Source organism: Bubalus bubalis, chromosome 5, assembly GCF_019923935.1.
Source record: "Bubalus bubalis isolate 160015118507 breed Murrah chromosome 5, NDDB_SH_1, whole genome shotgun sequence".
Taxonomy (NCBI): Eukaryota; Metazoa; Chordata; class Mammalia; order Artiodactyla; family Bovidae; genus Bubalus; species Bubalus bubalis.
This window is the reverse complement of record NC_059161.1, coordinates 22,603,667-22,630,948: the sequence shown is the minus strand read 5'-3', so window position 1 is coordinate 22,630,948 and position 27,282 is coordinate 22,603,667. Positions and strand designations below refer to the sequence as shown.

Sequence of the window (27,282 nt, the reverse complement as noted above, 5' to 3'; positions counted from 1 at the left end):
AATGGCTGAGTAATACTCCATTGTGTATATGTACCCAACCCACACACAGCGAGGAAATGCCACAATAAAGAGAACTCCACAAACTGCCAGAATACAGAAAGGACACCCCAAACTCAGCAATTTAAACAAGATGAAGAGACAGAGGAATACCCAGCAGATAAAGGAACAGGATAAATGCCCACCAAACCAAACAAAAGAGGAAGAGATAGGGAATCTACCTGATAAAGAATTCCGAATAATGATAGTGAAATTGATCCAAAATCTTGAAATTAAAATGGAATCACAGATAAATAGCCTAGAGGCAAGGATTGAAAAGATGCAAGAAAGGTTTAACAAGGACTTAGAAGAAATAAAAGAGTCAATATATAATGAGTAATGCAATAAGTGAAATTAAAAACACTCTGGAGGCAACAAATAGTAGAATAACAGAGGCAGAAGACAGGATTAGTGAATTAGAAGATAGAATGGTAGAAATAAATGAATCAGAGAGGATAAAAGAAAAACGAATTAAAAGAAATGAGGACAATCTCAGAGACCTCCAGGACAATATTAAACGCTACAACATTCAAATCATAGGGGTCCCAGAAGAAGAAGACAAAAAGAAAGACCATGAGAAAATACTTGAGGAGATAATAGTTGAAAACTTCCCTAAAATGGGGAAGGAAATAATCACCCAAGTCCAAGAAACCCAGAGAGTCCCAAACAGGATAAACGCAAGGCGAAACACCCCAAGACACATATTAATCAAATTAACAAAGATCAAACACAAAGAACAAATATTAAAAGCAGCAAGGGAAAAACAACAAATAACACACAAGGGAATACCCATAAAGATAACAGCTGACCTTTCAATACAAACTCTTCAAGCCAGGAGGGAATGGCAAGACATACTTAAAATGATGAAAGAAAAGAACCTACAGCCCAGATTATTGTACCCAGCAAGGATCTCATTCAAGTATGAATGGATAAGAATGTCTCTGCTTTTCAATATGCTATCTAGGTTGGTCATAACTTTTCTTCCAAGGAGTAAGCGTCTTTTAATTTTATGGCTGCAGTCACCATCTGCAGTGACTTTGGAGCCCCAAAAATAAAGTCTTTCATTGTTTCCACTATTTCCCCATCTATTTCCCATGAAGTGATGGGACCAGATGCCATGATCTTCATTTTCTGAATGTTGAGCTTTAAGCCAACTTTTTCACTCTCCACTTTCATGTTCATCAAGAGGCTTTTTAGTTTCTCTTCACTTTCTGCCATAAGGGTGGTGTCATCTGCATATCTGAGGTGATTGATATTTCTCCCGGAAATCTTGATTCCAGCTTGTGCTTCTTCCAGCCCAGCATTTCTCATGATGTACTCTCCATATAAGTTAAATAAGCAGGGTGACAATATTCAGCCTTGACGTAGTCCTTGTCCTATTTGGAACCAGTCTGTTGTTCCATGTCCAGTTCTAACTGTTGCTTCCTGACCTGCATATAGGTTTGAATTATAAAATAGGATACTGGATGTACTGTCCACATCAGGCGTTGACAAACTATGGCTGGGAGTTACTTGCTTACTTTTAAAAATAAAGTTTTCATGGAACACAGCCACATCCACTTATTTACATATTGTCTATGGCTGCTTTTCTCCTACAAAGATATATTTGAGTAGTTGTAATGGAGACTATATGGCCTGAAAAACCCAAAATATTTACTGTCTTGCCCTCTAAGAATAGGTTTGTTGACCTGGGTCTACATGGTTAATGACATGTTCTTGGGTAAGAGAGCAAAACCAGAGGGGCAAAACCAGTGGTGGAAGTCTAGGAAGCTGGTAAGTGGAGACAACTAGGAGGGGCAGATGGTGACGAACCTGAAGCTGTGTCCTTCCAAAAAGAGGTGCTTCCTGAAAGGAGCGTGGAATTGTATGGGTCTAGAAGGATGGTAGTTAACTTTTTTGAGATCCTTTTGCCAAAGACTGCTTTTTTCCCCAAAAACATCTTTGCCTTGTCTTGCCTTCCCTTCCCTCCTCACCCCTGCTTCTCCTCCTTCCCTTCCCCCCTCCTTCTTCTTCTCTCTCTCCCTGCGTGTGTCTCTCTCTCTCTCTAACTTCTCTCTCTCATTTAACTCAAGCACATAACCACCCACCTAAGACTGCATTTCCCAGCATCATTTCCCAAGATTTGATTCAGGTAAACAATGACATGGGAAAAGGCTAGATATGTGCAATTTGTGCTTCATTTGCTTAAATTAAAAAAAAATACACTAAGAAAATTGTTACTCTGAACTCATGCCCTTCTCCTTTGTGTGAGCTAAAACACACAAGCTGGTGAGCCTTCTTTCATATATAGAAAAGATAAAGACCTGGGGATTTAAAGAGCAACAAGAGGAAAGGATTCTGGATTTCTGAACAACTGCAGGAAGGGGAGCTGCCCTTTCAAACTGAACTAGTCACCTTGGAAGTGTCATCATTTGACAGTAAACTTTTCTTCTTTAAGTCATGTTTGTAAGGTCTCTTCATTCCAGAAGGTTAACTCCTTCCCTACTTACAGTACCCGCTTTAAAATCTGATTTAAGCTATAGACTCACTTTGCAGGGGCTTCCCAGGTGGCACCTGGTAAAGAATCGGTGGTAAAGAATTTGTCTGCCAATGCAGGAGACTCAGGAGATGCAAGTTCAATCCCTGGGTCCAAAAGATCCCCTGGAGAAGGAAATGGCAGTTCACTCCAGTATTCTTGCCTGAAAAATCCCATGGATAGAGGAGCCTGGTGGGCTACAGTCCATAAGGTGGCAAAGAATCAGATGCAACTGGGCACACACTCACTTTCCAAGAAACTGCACATAAGATCTATACACAATAGACTCTGGACCAAAAGTGGCCCTAAGGCTATACAGAGGCATCAGTGAAGAAAATAGGAAATGGCCATTCCTCCCATGTGTTTGGGGAATATTCCAAGAAACTATCCAGAAGTATCCACTTTTTGATAAAATTGCCACTGTTTGTCATTGCACCCTTTTAGGTTATATCCCTGATTAGTGCTACTGAAAAGAGTCATCTAGAGGACACTGGGAAGGAAAGGAGAAGGGATATGGGAAGGAGAATAAGGTCAAGGCATAGGATAGATTATGATGGAGGAAAACAAGTCAGAGCATTTTAATCCTCAGAATTCATAATTGGGGGAAAGTAGATATCTAGGGGAGAACAGGACAATCTGTAGTCATCAGTCAAGGCTCCTAAAGGTACACAGACTTTGCACAACTCCAGGTGATGCTGCGTGGACATAAATTTCAGTGGGAATGTTGCCTTATGGAGCTATATAAGTGGATTTACTGTCAGTATTCCCTCACTACCTAGAATTGTAAAAACTACCTGCTGCTGCTGCTGCTAAATTGCTTCAGTTGTGTCCAACTCTGTGCGACCCCATAGATGACAGCCCACCAGGCTCCCCCATCCCTGGGATTCTCCAGGCAAGAACACTGGAGTAGGTTGCCATTTCCTTCTCCAATGCATGAAAGTGAAAAGTGAAAGTGAAGTTGCTCAGTTGTGTCCAACTCTGTGCGACCCCATGGACTGCTACCTACCAGGCTCTTCTGTCCATGGGATTTTCCAGGCAAGAGTACTGGAGTGGGGTGGCATTGCCTTCTCCGGTTTACATGCTCAGCTTCATAGCCCTTCAATCAAAGATTGTCAACTTTGACATAAGTGCCAAATGTGACACTGTACTTCCTTTCACCCACTTTGGTTTTGTTGTTCAGTTGCTCAGTCGTGTCCGACCCTTTGCAACCTCATGGACTGTAGCACGCCAGGCTTCCCTGTCCTTCAACATATCCCAGAGTTTGCTGAAACTCATGTCCATTGAGTCAATGATGCCATCCAACCATTTCATCCTCTGTCGCCCCCTTCTCCTCCTGCCTTCAATCTTTCCCAGCATCAGGGTCTTTTCCAATGAGTAGGCTCTTCATATCAGGTGGCCAAAGTATTGGCACTTTAGCCTTTCTATTTTCTAGGGCTCGTAGTTTCTTTTCCAAACTCAGAATACCCAGTCGGCAGACTAACTCCCACCATTCTCTGAATCTCAACTTAGAGCATTGTCTCTAGAAGGAGTTCCCTATTATCCTGTCTGATATAGTTGTTCATTGTTTACTAACAAAGTAGTCAGTTCTTGATTCATTCATTACACTTGCCATACTTTGTGGTACAGTGATTAAGATTACAAATCCCATACATAATTTCAATGCTATTTAAATTATTCTAGAGCAAACAAAGAAGGGAAATTTGAAAACTATTTTTATTAAAAGTGTAAATATATCAAATATAAAACTGATGTGTTGCTTAGTCGCTCAGTTCAGTTCAGTTCAGTCGCTCAGTCATGTCCAACTCTTTGTGACCCCACGAACCACAGCACACCAGGCCTCCCTGTCCATCACCAACTCCCAGAGTTCATTCAAACTCATGTCCATCAAGTTGGTGATGCCATCCAGCCATCTCATCCTCTGTTGTCCCCTTCTCCTCCTGCACCCAATCCCTCCCAGCTTCAGGGTCTTTTCCAATGAGTCAACTCTTCGCATGAGGTGGCCAAAATATTGGAGTTTCAGCTTTAGCATCAGTCCTTCCAATGAACACCCAGGACTGATCTCCTTTAGGATGGACTGGTTGGATCTCCTTGCAGTCCAAGGGACTCTCAAGAGTCTTCTCCAACACCACAGTTCAAAAGCATTAATTCTTTGGTGCTCAGCTTTCTTCACAGTCCAACTCTCACATCTATACATGACCACTGGAAAAACCATAGCCTTGACTAGATGGACCTTTGTTGGCAAAGTAATATCTCTGCTTTTCAATATGCTATCTAGGCTCAGTCATGTGCAAATCTTTGTGACCCCGTGGTCACAAAGTATGTATCCACCATCCATCCCAAGTATGGATCCACCTGAATGTATCCCACCGGGCTCCTCCTTCCATGTGATTTTCCAGGTAAGAATACTGGAGTGAGTTGCCATTTCTTTCTCCAGGGGATCTCCCAAACTCAGGGATCAAACCCGTGTCTCTCACATTTGGGCAGACTCTTTACCATCTGAGCCACCAGGGAAACCCATCATAAAATTGATGACCTATCCTGAAAAAGATTATACACACAAAGACAAGAAAACCTAAGTCTATCTCACTTAGGAATACTGACGCAAAATCAGTTCAGTTCAGTTGCTCAGTTGTGTCCGATTCTTTGCGACCCCATGGACTGCAGCATGCCAGGCTTCCCTGTCCATCACCAATTCCTGGAGCTTACTCAAACTCATGTCCATCGAGTCGGTGATGCCATCCTACCATCTCATCTTCTGTCATCCCCTTCTCCTCCCACCTTCAATCTTTCTCAGCATCACGGTCTTTTCCAATGAGTCAGTTCTTCGCATCAGGTAGCCAAATACTCATAATAAAATATTAGCAAACAGAATCCAACAGCATATTAAAAGGATAATGCATCATTTACCAAGGAAGAATTATTACATGAATGCAGATAGGTCAGTATTAGCAAGTTTATTTATATAATGTATCCTTTTAATAAATCTAAGGAGAAAAATAACATGATTATCTCTCTAGATACAGAAAATATAATTTTTAGAAAAAAATTATCAATCGGGAAAAAACACTTAATTCTTCCTTAATATGGTAATTTTTGCTTACCTTAATCCAAAAGCCATTAACATTATTGCAAGACAGCAGTGCTGTTGCCATTAAAGTCAGGAAAAGACAAGAATTCACATTATCACATTCTTTTTTGACCTTATATTGGAGTTACAACCAGTGCAATTAGATAAGAGAATGAAATTAGAGGTAAAAAAACTGAAGGAAAGGATATAAAATTATCAGTATTTGCATATGATATGTCTATGAAGCTAAAATATTCAGAAGAAGCAACTGAAACACTACTATGGTTAGAGATTTAGTAATGTAATGGGGCTTGAAAATTAACACAAACATTAGTAGCTTTCATACATACAAACATAATTGTTGAAAAATACACACACACACACACACATATATATATATATATATATACATAGTCAAAGCTATGGACTTTCCAGTAGTCATGTACAGATTGAGAGTTTGACCATAAAAAGGCAGAACACCAAAAAATTGATGCTTTCGAACTGAAGTGCTGGAGAAGACTTCAGAGTCCCTTGGACACCAAGGAGATCAAACCAGTCAATCCTAAATAAAATCAACCTTGAATACTCATCAGAAAGACTGATGCTGAAGCTGAAGCTCCAATACTTTGACCACTTGATAAACTTCCCCTAAGACTTAAGGTGTAGAAGCCAAAAATAAATAATCATTAAATTACATAAAATTCAAAAGCTTCTGGAAAACCAACCAACCAACTAAACAAAAACAGATGTGATATCAGAAGACATACATATACATCCATGTGAGAAAACAATTTCTCTGTAATCCATATTATAATCAAAGAGATAAGTGCCTCAGGATTTTAAAGTGCTGCTAAAAATGCAAAGTGAAGTAACAATGACACATCACTTTATACTTAGTAGACTGACAAAAATTAGAACACTGGACAATGCCAAGTGTTGGCAGGAGTATAGGGATGTAGGAACTCTCAAACACTACTAATGAGAATATACAGTGGGGCAGCCATTCTGACAGTGCTTAGTCAAATTAAGTGTATATAATCTTCATGAGCCAGCAACGCTACTCCTGCTGTATATCCCAGAGAAATTTCACAATGATCTCTGAGGAAATGTGCATAAAAATAGCTACTGCAGCATTATTTATAGTGATAAGAAGTTGGAGGCAGTCTGGACATACATCATTGAATGGACTGGTAAAATCTGGTGGATGGCCATCATGGATTGCTAGACCTATGCTGTCCAATTAGCCTTTCTGCAATGATGGAAATGTTCTATATACGCACTTTCAAAATGATGGTCACTAGCCTATCATAAGGTTATTTAAACATTAATTACTTAATTTTTTAAAGAAAAAATTGGTTCCTTAGCAGCACTAGCTAAATTTCAAATGCTAAAAAGCCACACATAGGCTACCGACTACCATATTGAATAAGGCAGGTATAGAACATTATCATTATTGCAGAAATTTAATTACAGAGTAGAGTGTTGGGCTGTATTCACACATAGTAACATGAGTGGATCTTAAAATATAGTGTTGACTGAAAAAAGTAAGAAACAGAATGTCATTCTATCACGTCACCATTTAGTTAAATTAAAAATACACGACCACATAAAAACTATCCACATTTCACAAGAACAAATTTAAGAAAAGATACACATTAAAAAAATTAGAATGCTGGCCTGTGAGAAAGAGTAGCTATAAATTGGAAGTAGGGATCTGTTGTGTATGTGTGTTCAGTCGTGTCCCACTCTTTGTGACCCTGTGGACTGTGGCCTGCCAGGGATAAAGAGAGCCAAAAAAACAAGTGAACCACTGTAGGAGGAGGGCTCTCACAGATCTATGATAAAATGGATTTTGGATTAGGGAGTACAGTCAACTCAAACCTCTCCACTGAGATTACAAAAGCAAAACAAACCAAAAAAAGTGGCAACATTCAAGAAAACCACCTGCTAATAGTTATAGCAGTATTATTCTTAATTGTTAACCCTAACCCAAAATGCCTTTTACTAGGTGACCAGATAAACAAACAGTGGCATATCCACACAATGTAATATTATTCAGCACTAAAACAAATGAACTAACAAGCCATAAAAAAAATATATGAATGAATCTTAAATGCATAGTTAAGTAAAAGGAGCAAGTCTGAAGAGGCCACATACTGTGTAATTTCAATTATAAGACATTCTAGAAGAGGAGAAACAAAGTGAGACTAAAAGATCAGTGGTTGCCAGAGTTTGGGGGTAATGAAGAAAGGGCTGAATAGGTGAAAGGTGAAGGATTTTGTGGGGCAGTACAACTATTTTGTATGATAATGTAATTGTGGATGTTTGACACTGTATATTTGTTAAAACCCCATAGAACTTTGTGTAAAAGTTCAGAGAAAAGAAATTACAAATTAAGAGAAAAGAACAAATTAAGAAAAATCATTTAGGAGGTGGGGTGATCCCAGAATGGAATGCAGAATGTGACAAAACATGAACCGTTTCATGAATAAATGAAACAACTTCTCTGCAGGAGTAGGGGAAGGTAAAGCTATTGATCTAAGTAACTAAGTGACCAAAGAAACGAGTAGGATCTGTAAGACTAAAGGAACTGTACACAGGAGCTGTACTCTAGCTGGTAAAGTTTTTCCCTATGGGGATATAAGTGAAATTCTGATACTCCCATACATGTATAGTGGAGTAGAACAATTAAATAAATGGATGGAAGACAGTGGGAATCAGGTTTTCTCACTGTTGGAGTGGAATAAACAAGGGAAGGGGGCTAGAATGATCCACAGATTAGATACACATATTAGATGTTATTAGATAATTAGATAATGGATTATAGCTGGAGACATTAGTATGAAGTTATGCTCAATATACATACAGATGGTTACATATGGAAATATTTATAGGTATGTGTATACATATGACTTAGTAAAGTGAAAGAAAAGTGGAAGTGTTAAGTCGCTCAGTCGTGTCCGACTCTTTGCAACCCCATGGACTGCAGCCAGTCAGGCTTCTCTGTCCATAGAATTCTCCAGGCAAGAATAAGTGGAGTGGGTACCATTCCGTTCTCCAGAGGATCTTCCCGACCCCGGGATTAAACCTGGGTCTCCTGCATTGCCGGCGGATTCTTTACTGTCTGAGCCCCCAGGGAATCCCTATGACTTAGTAACACATATATTTCTTCATTCTGTTAACTGAAAGGGCCTAGAAGCAACTAACACTCAGTATAAATCAGTATACCTGGTCCCTAGATCTTGGTTTTTAGTATCATTTCTCCAGTGAACAAACTTGGGGCTCACTGGAGAAATAGCTGATTCTATGGCACCCCACTCCAGTACTCTTGCCTGGAAAATCCCATGGATGGAGGAGCCTGGTAGGCTGCAGTCCATGGGGTCGCAAAGAGTCGGGACACGACTGAGCGACTTCACTTTCACTTGTCACTTTCATGTATTGGAGAAGGAAATGGCAACCCACTCCATTGTTCTTGCCTGGAGAATCCCAGGGACGAGGGAGCCTGGCGGGCTGCTCTCTATGGGGTCGCACAGAGTTGGACACGACTGAAGCGACGTAGCAGCAGCAACAGCAGGAATGGACAGTGGTGGGATGGGGAAGCAATATACAAGATGAGCTTGGAGCAGCTTGTAGTGACAAAAATAGCAAAGTGCTTAAAAATCAAAAACAACAAAAATCTATATGTATTAATGGGGTTATGTCAAAGGAACACAGAAGGCAACTGAAAGAGCTCACATTAGCTAAAGCTCAAACAATTTGAGCAATAAAATCAATAAAATAGTATTGGGTTATGATCCAACGTATAAAATAAATATTCATGAGTTCATATGATATAAATAAATGATTAAATCAATACATTAATGAGACATAAGGGAAGATTCTCTCCTAGAATAATTCCAAACAATTTATATAGATTCTTGGCCTTCAAAAAGGTAGACCCATAACTTCCCCATTCTTTTTGTATGGGATATGCGTAATGAACTCCCTTCAAAGAGAACAACACGGAAACGGGGAAAGAAAAGTAACTTCTCAGTGTAGAAAACTGACAAATTCAGCCAGGTGATCGAGGTCAACAGGTCATAATGATGAAATGCACCCTTGACATGATGCAATGAAAATGACACTTTACAGCTTCCTCCCCCAAACTCAAAGTCCGAATCTAAGCATGAGAAAACGTTAGACAGATCCAAACGTTAGACAATCCAAGCAAACTGAGGGACATTCTACAAAATACCTGAGGAATACTCAAAACTGCCAAAATCATCAAAAAGAAGTTTGAGAAACTCTCATAGTAAAAAGATGCCTAAGGAGACGTGATGATTCAATGTAAGATTCAGGTAGGATCTTGGGGCAGAAAGAAGATAAAAACTAAGGAAACTTAGTTTTTAAAGAGAAAAACTAGGTAAAAATTAAGGAAATCTGAATAAAGTATAGACTTTAGTTAATAGTGACATGTCAATATTGGTTCTTTAATTGTTAAATGTATCATACTAATAAAGATGTTAATAACAGGAGGAGCTGGGTGCAGGGTATATGGACCTCTGTATGGTCTTTATAATTTTTCTCTAAATCTAAATCTGCTATAAAAATTGTTTACTTCTTTCAAAAAGGAAAAAAATAATTGAGAACTGCCATATATTGGAGAAAAGCTTATTTTGAAAGGATACATGCACCCCAGTGTTCACTATTTACAATAGCCACGACATGGAAGAATCTAAATGTCTCTTGACAGAGGAATGGATAAAGACAGTGTGGTACACCCACCACACACACACACACACACACATACACACTGCATTAAAAAGAAAGAAATAATGCCACTTGCAGAGTGACATGATGGACCTAGAGACTGTCATGCTGAGTGAAGTAAGTCAAAGAAAGACAAATATATGATATTGCTTATATGTGTAATCTTAGGGTCTTCCCTGTAGCTCAACGGGTTAAGAGGTCTCCTGCAATGCAGGAGACCAGGGTTCGATTCCTGGGTCAGGAAGATCCTCTGGAGAAGGGAATGGCAATCCACTCCAGTATTCTTGCCTGGAAAATCCCATGGACAGAGGAGACTGAAGGGGTCCATGGGGTCACAGAGAGTCAGACACGACTAAGCCACTACCACCACCACACCATATGTGTAATCTAAAAACTGGTACAAGTGAACTTATTTACAAAATAGAAATGGTAGAAATTGAGTCACAGATGTAGAACAAACTTGTGGTTACCAAGGGGAAAAGGGATGGGGAGGGATAAATTGGGAGACTGGGATTGACATGTACACACTACTAGATATAAAAGAGATAACTAATAAGAACCTACTGTATAGCACAGGGAACTCCATTCAGTACTCTGTAATGACCTATATGGGCATAGAATATAAAACTAGTAGATATAGGTATATGTACACCCGACTCACTTTGCAACACAATTGAAAGTAACACAACATTGTAAATAAACAATATTCCAATAAAAATTAATTACAAAAGAACTGCCAGAATGTTTGAAGCCCCTTTTCTTTCCCTCTTCCTTCACATCATCGACCTTTTCACCAGAAGTAACACCCATCCTTTGTGTTTTTCTGACACCTTGCTTTTCATACAAATTGTACATGTGCGTGTATACCTAAACATGTTGTTAGTTTGAATTTTATAAAATGAAATTGTATCATTTGTATTTTTAAGCTAGTTGCTATTTTCACTTAATGATACATTTGTGAGGTTTCCCCATGGTGGTATATGTAGCTGCAACTCATTATTGGTAAATGCAGCTAGATAATACACTATTGAGTGACTATACGCCTTGTATACGTCTAGCCTTCTATTAACAGAGGTTGGGTTGCTTCCAGGTTTTGCTACTACCAACAATGCCACCACAAATGTTCTTGTATATACATGTAAGAAGTCCTGTGTAATAAAAACTTAGAAGTGGAATTACTGGGTCATGAAGCATGTATATTTTCAACTTTACTATGTAATATATACCAAATTGTTTTACAAAAGTCATCATGTCAATTCAGATTGCCATCAGGAAAAATTTAATTTTTCCAAATTTTGTTCCTTGGAAACTTGGAGATCAATAGAGGCACTTCGTTTTTTTCTCTCAGTCTTTAAAATATATATGATTTTAAAAATATTAACTCTATTTATAATATTTATAGTAACAGTGATGATAAATGGCAAGTTTTGGTATATTAAAAGTTACCATAACTTGTCCTTGGAGATTAACTTGCTCAAAATAGAGCTTTTTCTGCTATCCATGTACATGTATTTGAACTTGGTATAAAAGTGAAGAAATAAAGACGTGGCATATTCCTGCTGAAAAGGTGCCAAGTTCTGTTCTTGTAAACTGGCCTTAATCTGAGAAACTACTACATTTTGATTACATTCCTTAAAAATAAAGTATAAAATATATGTACATAAAATATATAGATATACATATATTCTGTAAAACAAGACCTCAATCTTGCCTTCAAAGATATATAAAGAAATTAAGCTTGTATTTTACTTTTCTTTCAAAAACTTGAATTCAGACCAGCTCAGTATATCTAGAAGAGCATTTGAAGCATTGTAAAATTCATGACTCGTGCGTTCAACATTCCTTTGCTGTAAAATCCACAGTTCTGTAGAGAAACAGTAAATAGTAACCCTCTCAATACCATAAATTAGTGCATTCTGCTAGTATGAGTTATATGAGTGCTGAATTCCCTACCTTAGGATTGCTATAAGTCAGCCTCCCATGTTTTAGATGGGGCTGCCACTCTATATGAATGTGTTTGCTGTTTACCTAGGCAGCTCACTGTAGCAGAGAGCAAAAAGAAGGAAAAGGAACAAATTTCCAAGTTTCTTCTTGAATGGGAAGATGGATGGATATGTGAAAAAACAGTGTGATACTTCCTATTAGGCAAAGCTCAAAGGTAAGTAGAAAACTATGTCTGATGTTATATTTGAAGCCAATCAAAAAGCTCAGTAACTGCTATTCAAGTAGCATCACTGAGCTCTGATGGTGAATTCTAAGGACAAGATCGCCCACTACAAACTTCAGTGGCCTTGGTCAAGAAGCCGAAAGCACAGTGCCTTCTGGATGGCTCCATTTCACAGCAGAGCCTGCTCTCTGGGCTCCCCAGTTTATATTTCTGTGGGGCCTTTCTCAGAAAAGCACAGAGAGTGTTCCCTTAATCCCTACCTACCCTACCATGTTCATCATGACTGTGGATGCCATTGCACGCCATACAACATGACTACTCAGACCTGGAAACTATGAATGAAGCAAGAATTCCCCAATTCTGCTTAGGTAAGTACACCTACTTAGATAAATACTTCTTGATGAAGTTCACCCTCTTCAGCATTAAGGCTTATGTGAGAAATCACTCAATGGACATGGATATTCAAAAGGTATTTACATAGAAGCCACAAAGGATTCCTTTATACAAACTGAATATATTTTCCTACTCTATCCATTGCCAGGGCTCCTTTTATTAAACCATGAAAAAGAATAGATTTTTAAAACTTTTAAGATATATGAAATAGTAACTAAGAGAAAGACTTAAATGTCATATTGACCTGAGTTCGAGTTATAGATCCATCAGTTATTAGCTATGTGACCCTGAGTAAGTTACTTAACCTCTCCATCCTTTCCTTTTTCTCCACTATGGAATAAGTGGAAAGTCCTCCCGAGTTGACACCAGATCTGTCTTCAAAGCCTATTCTTTTAACCACCACACTGGCCTGCTCCAGACACTTTGAATAGCACCTTGCATGCAGGAACTCACTACATCTCTGCAGGCTGATTGATTTATCTTGAGGCATACCTTCTTCAATCAAAAGCCATGACAGCTAAAGCGAAACTCCCAGGCACAAGAGAAACAGCTTTCTTCACTAAGTTTTACACACGCTCAATAGCTGGGTCTGAAACAGAGAAGCATCCCTTTCAAATAGTAATGAGACTGATAAATATGTTCTGTTCACATCACAGAAAACCACACTTCAGCACAGAAGCCATACTTCAGGTTAACCAGTTGTCTCAAAATCAGATATGCCTCCAAAGCTGGAAAGTCTACTGTTTTGAAAGATGAAGATGCAAGATTTTAGTTAAGATATGAAATTTTAATTGGCTAGTTCAGCAAAATTTTATAGTTTCCTGAGAGGATAATAAGACTTCTGTATCTAAATATCTTGAATTAGGAACTGCAGTTATTTTGCATATTATAGAAAGTTTACAACACTTCTGAAAACAGGGGTTTAGATGACCTAAGAGGTGCCAGATAGGTGCCATAAAAAGAGGTGCAGCCATAGTACAACCAATATTTCCTAGGAAGTATGGCAATCTAGAGATGGCATGGCTTCACTAAGAACATTCAAATTCAAAACTATGTGTAGCCAAACAAAACACATCTGAAAGTTACATATGGCCCTTTCACCAGAATTTGCAAATCCTATTTGCAAATTCAGAGAACAGGAAATAACGCCACCTCCTTCACTGTCCCTCAGTTATCCTGCAAGCAAAATTGACAGCGGTTTTGATGGCTGAGACAGCCTCTGCAAGTCAGGCTTCAGTGCTTCTTACGTCAAGTCAACCCTCCCCTGCCTGGCTTTTAAGCCATGGGCCACATCCCACTCTCAGAGCCAGACATGGTTGTCTATACTCTCAGACCACCAGGCTAATCTCCGTACTACTCCATATGCATGCTAGTCCCACACTCATTCCTGCCACCATCCTTGGCTCATCCTTTCCATGACCTCAAATGGCTTCACCATTTCTAGGCCAAGCCAAATTTAACCTATCTTTAATTTTGTTCGTGTGTGTGTGTGTGCGTGCGCGCGCGCGCGCACGCATGCGCACTTTTTTAAATTCATGCAAAGAGCACAGAAAAGGGATGAATGAACCCAAACTACTTTGGTTGGGGTAGGGAAGGCTTCACAGAAAGGTGACATGTGAGCAGGGTATAGAAGGAAGAAGGCTGCCAAGTGGAGGAGAGGGAAGGGAGTGTATAGAATCCCGAGAGCCAGAGCATGCTTGCAGAGATAAAAGGCTGGAGAAGGCTAGGTCAGAAGACCCTTGATGCCTCAGTGAAGTGATAGGACTTGATCCTGGAGACAGAAGGATCTGATCAAGGCCCCTAGTCAATCCCATATCTTCCATGGAGTGTCTTCCTCTGAATTCCTACAGCCTTTAAGAACCTTTAAGAACCACACAATCAGGTGTTATTACTCTCAGCTCTCAGGGCAGGAACCTTTTTTTTTAACTTCTATACCCTAACAGCACGTAAAAGTGCTTAGCAAGTAAATGCTCAGTAAATTCCCAGAACTGACTGATTCAAATTCTTCTAGGGGTGGATTAAACAAACCAGGTTCTAGAGATAAGAGTAGAAAAAACTCTATAAGTCAAGGTCACTATAGACCTTACTATTGACCACGAGTGACAGGATACAGGACTACAAAAATTAAGTTCAAAAGCAACCACACTTGACTTCCATGAACTTGGACTCCTCTCCTTTTGTCCCCTGCATTGGCCCACTGCCCCAGCTGAGATTCACTCCTACTTCCCCTGGGAATTTAGAGCCAAAAGGGGAGGTACCAGCATATCTCTGGCTCTGAACATACCCCCACTGACTGGGAGGGCAGGGGACAATCAATGCATTTAGCAAATGCATCTGCCCCTGAAATAAAAGTGTGTGTCTGCTCCTGTGTGTCAATGCCAAGTTGCAGAAGGTTACCATAGCAACTCCAGCAGGATGCTGCAGTGGGCAGCTTTGCACAGAGGTGCAGAAAACCCATTCTTTAACATGTGGGCTTTTGCTGAACACATTGGATCTGAGCAGGCACATCATGGCTTCAGGCCCTGCCTTTGGGATTCTGCAAAAAAGGAAGTGGAACGTTGAATATCTGCTCATCCAACCTTCCTTTTTTCATGTACCACACATGTCCCTTCTCATGCACAGTAAGCACTGCATGTAGAGCCCCCAAATAGGCTCTTTAGAAACATATAATTCCCTACACTCGTTCTTACACTGGATGATGAACAGACTGTGTACTTACTTGCACATCAGCATGACTTCCAACACAAAATTTACATCCACCAAATAACCCAGCAATTGTACATTTCAATGAACAGCGTATCCACAATGTCAGCATTCCCAGCCAGCCCCCAGTTTTTGTATTATTAGTACATTTCTAATGCAAAAGTAAACACCATCAAGACTATAGGTTGGGCTTAATGAGGTCTACCGAGCTGTGCTCCAGGAACTATAAACCAACTTTTCAAAGGACCAGGCAGTTTTTGAAATTGTTTTTCCATAGACTGGAGAGTGGGGGTTTACTCATCCACTTCTTAATGTTTCATGTCTCATAAGGAAAGAACATGAAAGGGATGTGAAATACCATTCCATTTGTGGTTCTAACCTACATACAGCCATCAGGAAGCCATGTCCCTACAAAGTGAACTTTAGTTGGTAGGGCAGTCAAATGGATGGAAAGCTTCCTGGACATTTTTCACATTTTTTTCCTTGGATCTAGAAACTTACTGGTAGCTGTCTATTAATTCTCTCCTTGGCAAAATAAGAATGGTGGTTTATAGCAACACTAAAGAAATGGACTGCATGGCTGGCCTGCACAGCAAGGTGAGGTGGATCTGCACAGGGAGAAGTGAAGGAAATTTTGGATAACAAAGTCACATGCACCTGTGGTACTCTGCAAGCTGCAGAAGCAGGACTACAGTCTCTTTTGCAGCTCAGTAGTGAAAAAAAGAGGAGTGGACTAGAAGTAATGTAGAAGTTCTAGTATCTGAAGGAGTTTTGTGGCCTAAGAAAATTAAAATAGGATACCAAGAGAGAGATGTAAACAAAGGAAGGAAGAGCTTCCTGACCCAGGGAAGCCATTCTTTGTGCAGGAATGCCCGTGTCTCTCTCTCTAAGGGAGCTTGAGAACAAAGATGCCAATGTTAACAGACCACAGTCTGGATGATTTCTTTATTCAAGGAGTTGGAGACTTGGAGGTGTCTGTTACACGAAAGCATGGAGCTAGGACTTGCCAGATTGGACACCAGGGCTGTAAGAAACTTGTGTTCCGAAGGAAGGCCAGAGTGTCAGCAGCCTGTGTGTGCTTAGTCCTGCCTGACTCTTTGCCTGACTCTGGACTGCAGCCGGCCAGGCTCCTCTGCCCATGGGATTCTCCAGGCAAGAATACTGGAGTGGGTTGCCATGTCCTCCTCCAGGGGATCTTCCCAACCCAGGGCTGGAACCCAGGGTCAGCAGCCTAGTGACAGATAAAGAGCTCTCACTGAGAGAATTCTTGAGAATCACCCAATCTGCCCTGCACAGGCCTGGCTAGGTGAGCAGTAGATACCTATTTTTAACTGCCCCCAGGAGATGCTGGGGGGAGGAGGGGTGGTCCTGGGGGCTTGAAGCCAAGAACTGAGCTTGTGGCCTGGGAGCAGGAAAAGGGCTTCTGGGAGTTGAACTGGGAGCAGCCAAGAAGGGCTCCGGTGCGTGTGCTTATGAATGAAAGCCGGGGACCGTTTCAGAGGGACTCGGGCAACCTGTTCCTTGGGGGCCAAGGCAGTGCAGGGGAGGTGGGAGGCCCAGCATCCGGGTCGGATTCGGGGGAGAAGTCAGGTGCACTGAAGCGCCCGCCTGTAGGTCGGCTTGGAGAATGGTCTGGGTACGGGGCGGATCCAGGGAGGTAGGGTGGGGGAGGGGAGGTAGTCGGCGAGTGGGTGTGGAGAGCGAGCCAGAGTAGGGGGGCTGGGGGCGCCGGGCCAGCGCCTCTGGCCGCCTCGACCTCCCCCGGGACTCACCCAACACGAAGTAGGGCAGCTCTGTGTTCTCCAGGTCGTCCACCACGACCATTTCTCCCGGGAAGTCGTTGCGTACGGAGAAGAGGAGCTTGGGTTCGGAGGCCGAGGGGCTGTGCATGATGTTCAGGTCGTTCTCGCGCAGGAAGGGCAGCGCCGACACCGTGATGCTCTTGAGCTTGCACTCCAACTCCTTGGAAGGATCCACGTCGCCGGCGGCCGTGGCCAGCACCGTCGCCGGCCCCCAGCAGCAGGCGAGCAGGGCGCAGAGCCCGGCTAAAGCCATCTTGAGCCCCGGCCGCCTTCCTCCCAGCGCTGCGAAGGTGGGGGAGGCAGCGAGCGGGGAGGGAGCGAGCGAGCGAGCGAGCGAGCGCGGGAGGCGGGGGAGGTTGGGGAGGGGATGCGGAGCCGGGAAAGCCCGGGTCCCCCGGACCGAGATGCCGCTGGCCTGGTGCAGGGCTAAGGAGAGCCCGCGCGCTCTTTGTTTCCCGGAGCTGCTTATCTGGGGAAGGCAAGAGGAGAGGTGGGGGGAAAGTGGGGAGAGAAGAAAGGAGAAGGAAGGACGTCGGAGGAAAGAGGAAGGGAGCTGAAGATTCTGGGGAATCAGGTCAGCCCCCAGCGGGCAGCCGGTGCTGCCGCCTTCCTCCTTTGCATCCCCCCAGCAGGAGCACGCTCTTGGCTATTAACTACCTGCACAGCATTTTTTTTTTCCCCAGCCGTTTTTCCAATGCAAAATCTTCCCTCCCGCATTATTTTCCTGATGGCTTGGGAAGGGCGCGCGCGCACACCCCTTTAAATGTGCTTCCTCAAAGCCAGTGATGGGGGGTCTGTAGATGCAAATACTCCCCCAGTTGTTTTGTAGATATAGGTGGTTCCATTCTTTTTTTACCCACTAAAATTGGATTTTTATATTGGATAAGCGTGTGCTGGAATAAATGCACGTGTGTGTTATTACTCAGCACTAACGGTGCAGAAATATGTTTAGAGGGAATATTTTGTATGTACATATATATAGATAGATTGTGTGAACAACAAAGTCAGTGTATTGCATACAGTTAAGCAGGGAATTAGAACTTTTATTTGCTATTTCTCTATCCCTTTTCCGTTCCATTTCTGTTACCAATCTTATCTATGGTAAGCAATATAAAGATCATTTGGAGCTGGCTATAATTGATAGAAAAAGTAGAGCTAGCTCAAAGAATTGTTGAGCCTTTAGTTATAGAGAATCCAGTAAACAGAACAGAGCTGGAAGAAAATGTGAGAAAAACAAAGTTTCTAGACACCCTTAACAAATGGAAAAGGAATAAAAAAATATCCTTGGGCATGGGCCAGGTCAAACCCAGTCCAATCAAGAGTAGAACAGGGCAGATAATAAAAACGCCACTAACAACAAAAACCCTTGAAAGTTTTGTTTCCATTAGTGCTGGGCAGTAATGCCTTAAGTCTTAACAAAATGATGATAGTATGCAATAAACTGATAGAAAAGTGATTTTTGTATGTGCTAGTATCTGATGATTAACTGAACTTTCTCTTACAGGATAACCTTTAACTCATTTCAAAAGTTTGCCAAAACTAACACAATATTGTAAATGAACTATACTTCAATTAAAAAAAAAAGTTTGCCCTTAAACATTTATTCAATGCTGACTTAAATACTAAGTGCTATAAGACTATGTTATAAATAATTTCTAATCTCTGGGAATTTAATGCACCACCATTTTCAAAGAGGATTTCCACTTGAGAACAATTTCATTCTCATTCTACCTAGTGTCAATTTATTGGCATCTCTGAATGTATGTCCTTTTAAAGAAACAACAAAAAAAGCTTTTGCCATATATTTGACAAGGTTACTCTAGTTGATGAATGGGAATAAAGAAAATGAGTCATATATTTAAGGTCACATTTATGGAGTAAAAGTCTTGCTTATAAGAAAAGAGATAAAGACTTTATAACAGTTTTTTTTTTTTACCATATCTGAGAACTAACTATTACCATGTAGCATTGCAAATTACTGCAAAAAGCATTTATCAGCTAATGACTTTTTTAAACTCATCTTCATAGGAGATACTGAGATAAAGACCCCATGGTGTCTCTTTTGCCTACTCTCTCTAACATAAAAACCAGTATTAACTTTGTTACTCAAGGTTTCCCATTGAAAAATTAGAGTGATAACGAGAAAATACACTTGGTCTTAGAATGTGAGAAATAGCATGAAACTACCAGATCATCTATTAGTCCAGTTTCTCATTTGACACATAAGGAAGCTGAGGACAGTGAAACAGTGAAGCAGTTTGCATGCTTGCGTTTGGTCAGTTGCTTCTGCTGCTGCTGCTGCTAAGTCGCTTCAGTTGTGTCTGACTCTGTGTGACGCCATAGACAGCAGCCCGCCAGGCTTCTCTGTCCCTGGGATTCTCCAGGCAAGAACACTGGAGTGGGTTGCCATTTCCTTCTCCAATGCATGCATGCATGCTAAATCACTTCAATCGTGTCCGATTCTGTGCGACCCCATAGACTGCAGCCCACCAGGCTCCTCTGCCCATGGGATTCGCCAAGCAAGAATACTGGAACGGGTTGCCATGCCCTCCTCCAGGGGATCTTCGTGCGTTGCCAGCTGACTCTTCACCTCTGAGCCGGGGGAGAGGCGGGGGAAGCCCCAGTGAAGCAGTTTACCCAAGATCAATCTGCCAAGAAGGAGTGGGGGAGTGAAGACCACAAACAAGATTTTGCCTAGGGCCCTTTCCACTACACAGTTTAGGACATCTAGGTACACCCGTGGATAATTTCTGGACTTTAATGGCTCCCAGTAATTCATTCAGTAAACATTTGCATACCTACCATATGCTGTGCATTAGACTAAGCATGGACAGATTCTAGGAAAAATACTCTTCTTGCTTTTGAGTAGCATATAATCTATTATTGTTTTGAAATCTTTCTTCTTCATTTTCTGAAGTGTATTGAGTCATTTTAGAAAACCCAAGTGAACCATTTGATTTTCTGATAAGTCAATATTGACTTTACTTTGCCTATCTATAGTTTTTACATGATTACATTTTTACATACTTTCTCATTCACAGTCACAAGAAAAAGGGTACATGGATTAAACGTCCATTTAGAAGAGGACGGCAGAGGATGAGATGGTTAGATAGCATTACCGACTCAATGGATATGAATTTGAGCAAGCTCCAGGACATAGGGAAGGACAGGGAAGCCCAGCGTGCTGCAGTCCATGGGGTCGCAAAGAGTCGGACACGACTGAGTGACTGAACAACAACAAATTGAATTGGAAAGACTTGGAATTTGTGGAAGGGTCGAGCAAGAGGACTATGCACATAAAAAGAGATAGTATATCGCCAGGGCACTGGATTCCTCTAAATATGCATACACTGTGACGTGGCCTTTTCTTAGGGAAGTAAATACCTAGAGATGGGGAGAAGTTGAAGTTCACAGGAACTAGAGCATCTCTTCTGTATGATGTTTTACTTTTAAATGGGACTGGGAGAAATTTGTATACATCTAAATAACTACCTTTGTATACAGGCAACATGATGTAGTGAAGCAATAGACTTGAAGTCAAGTCTCAACTCCATAATTTGCTTCTTTGGAGGTGAGCCTGGAACACTATTATTTTGCATATTAATAACAGATAGGTTTATTATTACATATCCATCAGTGCAGATTTTAATACCACTTTAAATATGCATATCATCCTAGAGACAAATCAGTTTGAACCTGGACTATTCTTATCTTCATTGTCCCCCTCAATAAAATGGGGCCACTGATCTCTGCCCATCCCACAGGTTATAGAAATACAAATACTTGTATTGACTAAGACACTATAAAATAGCAGGTTCTGTCATCTCCAATCCTGACTTTCTTCCTGAGGTCCAGCTTCCATATTCCAGCTCCAATGGCCTTGCTCCCTGACTCATAATAGCTTTTGAATGCTTCTCCTGCTTTTAAACTCTTTATTAGACAGCTACCAGGTTGATCTTTATGAAATCTTACTTTCCTCATGCCATTCTAGTTTTTCTTTTCCCACAGGATAAAGTTCAAACACCATAGTTTGGAAATTCAAAAACTTTTCCAAATTTCCTACTCTTTATTCTGTTAGATGTTGTGCTTACTACACTGTCCGGTTCCCATTCCCCCGCGACACACAAATGCATCCCCACCAAATTAAAGTCCGCAACCCATTTTTACTCCTCCCATGCCATTCTGTCCACCACTCAGTGTTCTCCAGATTCTCTCTTATCTGCAGACGAATCTCAGCCCTTAGCTATGAAGTGAGACTTTCCATCACTCCCTTTACCCATAGGTCCAGAGCCCTTATGTGCGTGCACACGTGCACACACGTGCACACACACACACAAAACCTTAGAAGGTCAATGGCCATTTCCCAACATAGTGTCTTACATTTTTATTAGCAAAATAGAACATTTTTATTAGCAAAACAGAAACAATAACGCATGCTTTTTAGAATAGGTGTGAGAAGGAAATGAGACTATGTATATAAAGGATCTAACATTTTAGACAATTGGTGCTCATGAGTGATAGCTGTTGCCACTCTTCAATTATTTCAGAAAGAAAATAGGCTTCAGAACTTTTTTCATGAGATTTTTTTTCCCATGTAGTAACCAAAAGCAAATCAAGTGACTAATACTCTTTGGCATATGCCCAGGATAAATGATATGTCCACCAAAAGAATGTACAAGAACATTAATTGCATGTTTACTCATGTAAAACAAAAATGGAAACAACTCAACTATGCATCAATAGGAGAATGAATAAATAGCATACAGTCATGTGATGGAATACTACACAGCAATAAAAAATATTGTGCAACAATGTGGATGAATTTTGCAGACATAAGAGAATGAAACCAGACACAGAAGAGGTTATCCTCTAAGATAAAATATTTATGAAATTCATGACAAGGTAACATTACTCTTTGATGCTGAAAGTCAGAATAGTGGTTATCTCTGCAGGGAAGGGAGTTTGGACTGAGAATGTCAGGACAAGCTTCCTGGAAATGCTGTGGGTAGTGATCACATGGATGCATGTATAGGTAAAAATATATCAAACTGTACACTCATGGAATTTGTAATGTCTAGTTCAGTTCAGTTGCTCAGTCGTGTCTGACTCTTTGCAACCCCACGGACTGCAGCATTCCAGGCCTCCTTGTCCATCACCAACTTCTGGAGCTTGCTCAAACTTATATCCATCAAGTTGGTGATGCCATCCAACCATCTCATCCTCTGTCATCCCCTTCTCCTCCTGCCTTCAATCTTTCCCAGCATCAGGGTCTTTTCCAGTAAGTTAGTTCTTCACATCAGGTGGCCAAAGTATTGGAGCTTTCGCTTCAGTTTCAGTCCTTCCAATGAATATTCAGGACTGATTTCCTTTAGGATGGTCTGGTTTGATATCCTTGCAGTCCAAGGTACTCTCAAGAGTCTTCTCCAACACCACAGTTCAAAAGCATCAATTCTTCAGTCCTCAGCTTTCTTTGTGGTCTAGTAATGTCTAGTATACCTGACTAAGCTGTTTTTTACATGGCTTTGGACACGACTGAAGCGACTTAGCAGCAGCAGCAGCAGCGGACCCTATAGAAGAAGAAAGCAGATGCAATTTTTTTTCTTTCTACAAGTTGTTTTCTTGTCTCCCAACTCTATACCCTCTTTCCTTCTTCTTTAGAGGTTTTGGAAATTTTAACTTTCCTTCCCTGAAGATTGGTAGTCATTTGTTCAACTTCCCCTTTCCTTTACCACTCCTTTCTACTATTTTTTTTTTATAAGAGTCTCGAAATTTGGTGTCTTTTCACCAGGGAAAGTTCAGGAGGCCTCTGTCTCTAGGAAGCGCAGGAGTAAATAACTCAGCAGTTGGATAGTAACAGATTTAGACTTTCACTGGTCCACTTCCATGTTTTATCCTGGGGACTGCTCTCTGACATGTTTTGTAGCTTAAGGCGAAAAGATACCTACAATCCAGAAAGGGAAGGTCAAAGCTATAAAAGATGCAGAGGAGAGAGTAGAGGTGAAAGAGATGAGTGGAGCTAAGAGGTATGTATGGGAGGAATATTTCTCATTTTCCCCATTCACTCAGAACAGCTGGCTTCCTGATGCTTTTTAGATAATCCTGGTATATACTACTTCAACATTCGGTAAACCTCTGCCTACTTTTCTTTTTTCTGCTTCTTTATGAAAATAATCCTTAATGTTGGTTTCCATTTTTAAATGAAACTAAATCAAAAGACTTCTCTCCCTTTCTGACTTCGTATTTTCCTCTCCATATTTTCCCCATCACACAAGTTAGTGTGAACCCTTCACATCCCTTTGCCAGCTCCAACCCCCAGCTCTTCTGTTGAATTGGATTCTTTCTTCAACTATTACGCTCCCATGCTCTGCCAAAATTTAGTGCAGTATGCTAGTTAGCTGGAAATATTAATTCAGTTTTGCACCCTCATTAGGACATTTAGAACTATATTTCATATTTTTTTATTCAAAGTTAATATTTTTTCCTTTACTCTTTCCTTCCCACCCCCATCTCTCTCTCTCTTTCATTCTTCCTTTTTCTCTCTCTTCTCTCAATTCACAGGCTCAGCGACAGCACCTGCTTCACAGAAACACAGAAACAAGGCTGTTCCTGTTCTGACTTCTCTAGTCTTCCTTTAAAAACCAAGTGGAGATTCCCTCTTCCTGACACACACTAAAGTGAAAAGAGGCATGCCCAAGGAAAACACCATAGGCAAAACAATTCACTTTGGGGGAGGCAGGACATTTTTTCCTCTTAATTTCGCCCCAGAAACCTGAAGTTCTTTTCTTTGCCTTTGTCTTCACAGTCCTGGTTTGGGGACATAATGTTTCTTGATTTAGCTGTTCAGAGTCTCTAGCTCTCTTTCTCTGTCTGCTCACTGAGTTCCTGCTGTCTTTTGCCTCTCTCTCTCCCCTTGATCTATGATGTGTGTCATGTATGTGAGAGAGGCAGAAAATACACTAAGATAAAGATTCTCACCTGGGCAGTGATTTCTAATTAAGTAATTCAGGACCCTGACCAAGAGGCTAAAATGCACAAAACAACCAAATAAAACCTCAAATTAAAAGGAAAATGGCTCAAATGGGTCCTTATCTCTGCAAGTTCTAGTTAAGCAAACAAACAAAATGGTCTGGGACAAATGATTATGGAAACTCAGAAGAATAGAAGAAAATGTAATTAGCTTCCAAGCTTCTTCCTGTTCCTCAGCCTTCTTCGACTATCCAACTCCCCAGTCATGAATTTATCCAAGGCTCCCTTATCCATACCAAAAAAAAAAAAAGTCTCTGCTGCAAAGCTGGAAGGGTTAACAGAGCTGGTACCCCAGCCAGCCAGCTAACCAAAGAAGACAGCCGGTGAGGCCCCGAGCCCGCCCCCAGTCAAGCCTCCCAGCCAATGGGCCCCCGTGGGGAGTGTGGAGCTGCGTCTCATTGGCTGCCCACCTACGTGCATAAGAAAGAAAGCGAGAGGCAGGCAGGGGAGCATTGTTATCTTAAGACACTCATCTGGTGTGTGAGTCTGCAGGTGAAACTGCTTAGGTGAAAAGCGCGGAGTCGGAGCGGGGACACGCTGGGCTACAGCCTAGGATGGAATCCGCCCGCCTCGGAAGCTGCTCTGCTCGCGGCTGCTCGGGCAGCGTCTTCGCTGAGCTCAGAGGACACCGTTAGCGTTTGCCCGGGGATGTGCACCTGCCGTGCGCGGCGAGCGTCCGGGCAGGTCTGCAGGCAGCCGAGGGAGCACTGAAGCTGGAGGAACTGTCTCTACCCATGGGCAACGCAGTAATTCCGGGAGAGAGACAGGGCGAGTGAGTCTCTACAGAGTTGGGAGGAAGGCACGAGCTTGGCTTTCTCTTCGGTGCAGGGATAGAGGACTCCCCGGGTTGGGGTTGGTACTTTCCTTCCCTCTCCACCCGCGAGCGCCCCGACCCAGCGTCCGAGCCTCTCTTCAAACATGCTGTGGATGCCGGGCATCCTGGCTGCTCAGCTGGAAGAAGGCAGCAGGCAAGTGGTCTGACGGCGGCGCGGCGGCGGCGGCAGCAGCAGCGAAGCAGGGAGCAAGATTTGAAAAGAGACATCCGCTCCCTTTCACACGCTGAGGGGGAGGCATTCACGTTTTCCCCAAATGAGAAGGAGCCACGAGACATCATGAAGTAAAAACTTTGGAAAGCTGCCATTGGAGATGTTGCACAAAAACCTGGAACCTTTCAGGAGTCTCCTCCCAGGCGGTGGAGGTTTGGGGAGCAGCTGATAGAGCAAGGAGGGCTCTTGCAGGACTCAAGGTAACAGTGCAGGGGGTTGGTGGCTTTTCTCCACCGCCCTTTTTCGTTGTCTTTTTGGTGTGTCTCTTGATAAGGGGATGCTTTTGCTCTCCTACAGCCTTCTTGTCCTGGTGCCTGGCAGTTGCAGGCAGAGGGAATGATCCCCCTCGCCTCTTAGTTTCTGTCTTGTGGAGCTGAGCCGTGGACTTTGGGGTTTAGCTTGAGACCGTCCTGTTATGGCCTCCTGGTGTTGCTTGCATGGCTGTCACACGACTTGGGCACTCTGCCTGACCTATATTGCTTTTGCTTGGTTTAAGTCCTCAAAGTTAGTGTAACTCCCATTAGCTTCAGAAAACCTGTCAGGCTGCATAATTGCAGAAGATGACAAGGACTTCTGCCTACCCAGCGGATGCTGGATTGGACTGTACATGGTTCCCTGTGTTTGGGACGGACCCCCAAGAGCTGAGGTCGGCATACACGATCCACACGTTCACAGATATTCACACATTCCTAGAGCTCTATTCACATGTCCGTAGAGCTCCCTGGCATGTCTGTAGAGGCCTGTCTCTTGCTCCCATGCACATACAGCCAGGAAGAAATAAAGATTGAAGAGTGAACCCTGTGGGTTGCAAATAGTCTCCCTAGGGTGGCAGCAGGAACCCCACTGATTGAGTGGAAACTGGTAGCTTGCTGGGGACACTGGGGAGAGAATTGCTATGCTGGAAGGAGGGGCACGCTGAGATTATTTGGCTATCTTTCTGGGTACTCATCTAATGCTGCCTATGGTATATGTGTGTGTGTGTGTGTGTGTGTGTGTGTGTGTGTGTGCCTGTTAACAGCTATATGAAGGAAGCAGGCTGCCTCTAGAAGCAGCATGCATGTGCAACTCCCTGCCCAGGTCCCAGATGCCTGGAGTGTTCCTGCCTAGTAGGAACATGAACTTGGGAGCTGCTCTTCCAGCCCAGAGGAGTTTTCTGCTCACCAAGCAGTCCCTCTGCGTGGTACATATTTATCCAGGGTATATAGACCTAAGCCAAATATTAACTAATAATCAAGCTAATGCACTGTAACATGACTGAACAGACCCCATCCATAAAGAACTGTGTGTGTGCTCTTCCTTGCTCTGGGAGTCAGGTGCCCTGAGCAGAAGCAAATGTTTTTGTTCAAAGGAGAGCAATTATAACAGGCCAGGCTTCTAGCTGGGCAATCTGAGCCTCGTCCAGCAGGGACAATGATCTGTCAGCATAGAGCCATCAGGAGAATAAAAGGTATGTTGTAAGTCAAGTATTTCTGCCTCTGTCTTCTCCAGACATGTGCAGGGTGAAGAGATTCTCTTTCTGACCATGTTTCCTAGAATACATGCAATTGCCAGTGTTAAACAAGAAGCTAAAGTATTTTACAAAATCCCCTGGGGGGCAGTCTGATGACATCAGACAACAGCAAAGTGATTCTGGAGTTTGTGTGTTTTCCCTCTTGGTTTCACACAGTTATGTGTATGTTATTTGTTGATGGCAGGACCCTCTGGAGTTCCTTCCATCCAAAATAAGTTGCTTTGCAGCACTGAGGGCATGACCAAACACTGCTGTCACGATGATCCTG

At 42.1% G+C, this 27,282-nt stretch overlaps 2 protein-coding genes across 3 annotated transcripts in view; one reads left to right on the top strand and one right to left on the bottom strand.

Annotated features, from left to right (window-relative positions):
- Window positions 1–18,904, bottom strand: part of ASTN1 (astrotactin 1) — a 353,111-nt gene extending 334,207 nt beyond the window's left edge. Inside the window, exon 1 of the mRNA XM_006047010.4 lies at window positions 17,403–18,904. Coding sequence (XP_006047072.1) covers window positions 17,403–17,685 — 283 coding nt within the window. The 5' untranslated portion in view covers window positions 17,686–18,904. The remainder of the gene's footprint in view (window positions 1–17,402) is intronic.
- Window positions 18,905–24,920: 6,016 nt separating this feature from the next.
- Window positions 24,921–27,282, top strand: part of BRINP2 (BMP/retinoic acid inducible neural specific 2) — a 146,935-nt gene continuing 144,573 nt past the window's right edge. For both annotated transcript variants that reach the window (XM_006047011.4, XM_044942799.2), the window contains exon 1: window positions 24,921–25,704. The gene's annotated coding sequence lies outside the window, so the exon portion shown is untranslated. The remainder of the gene's footprint in view (window positions 25,705–27,282) is intronic.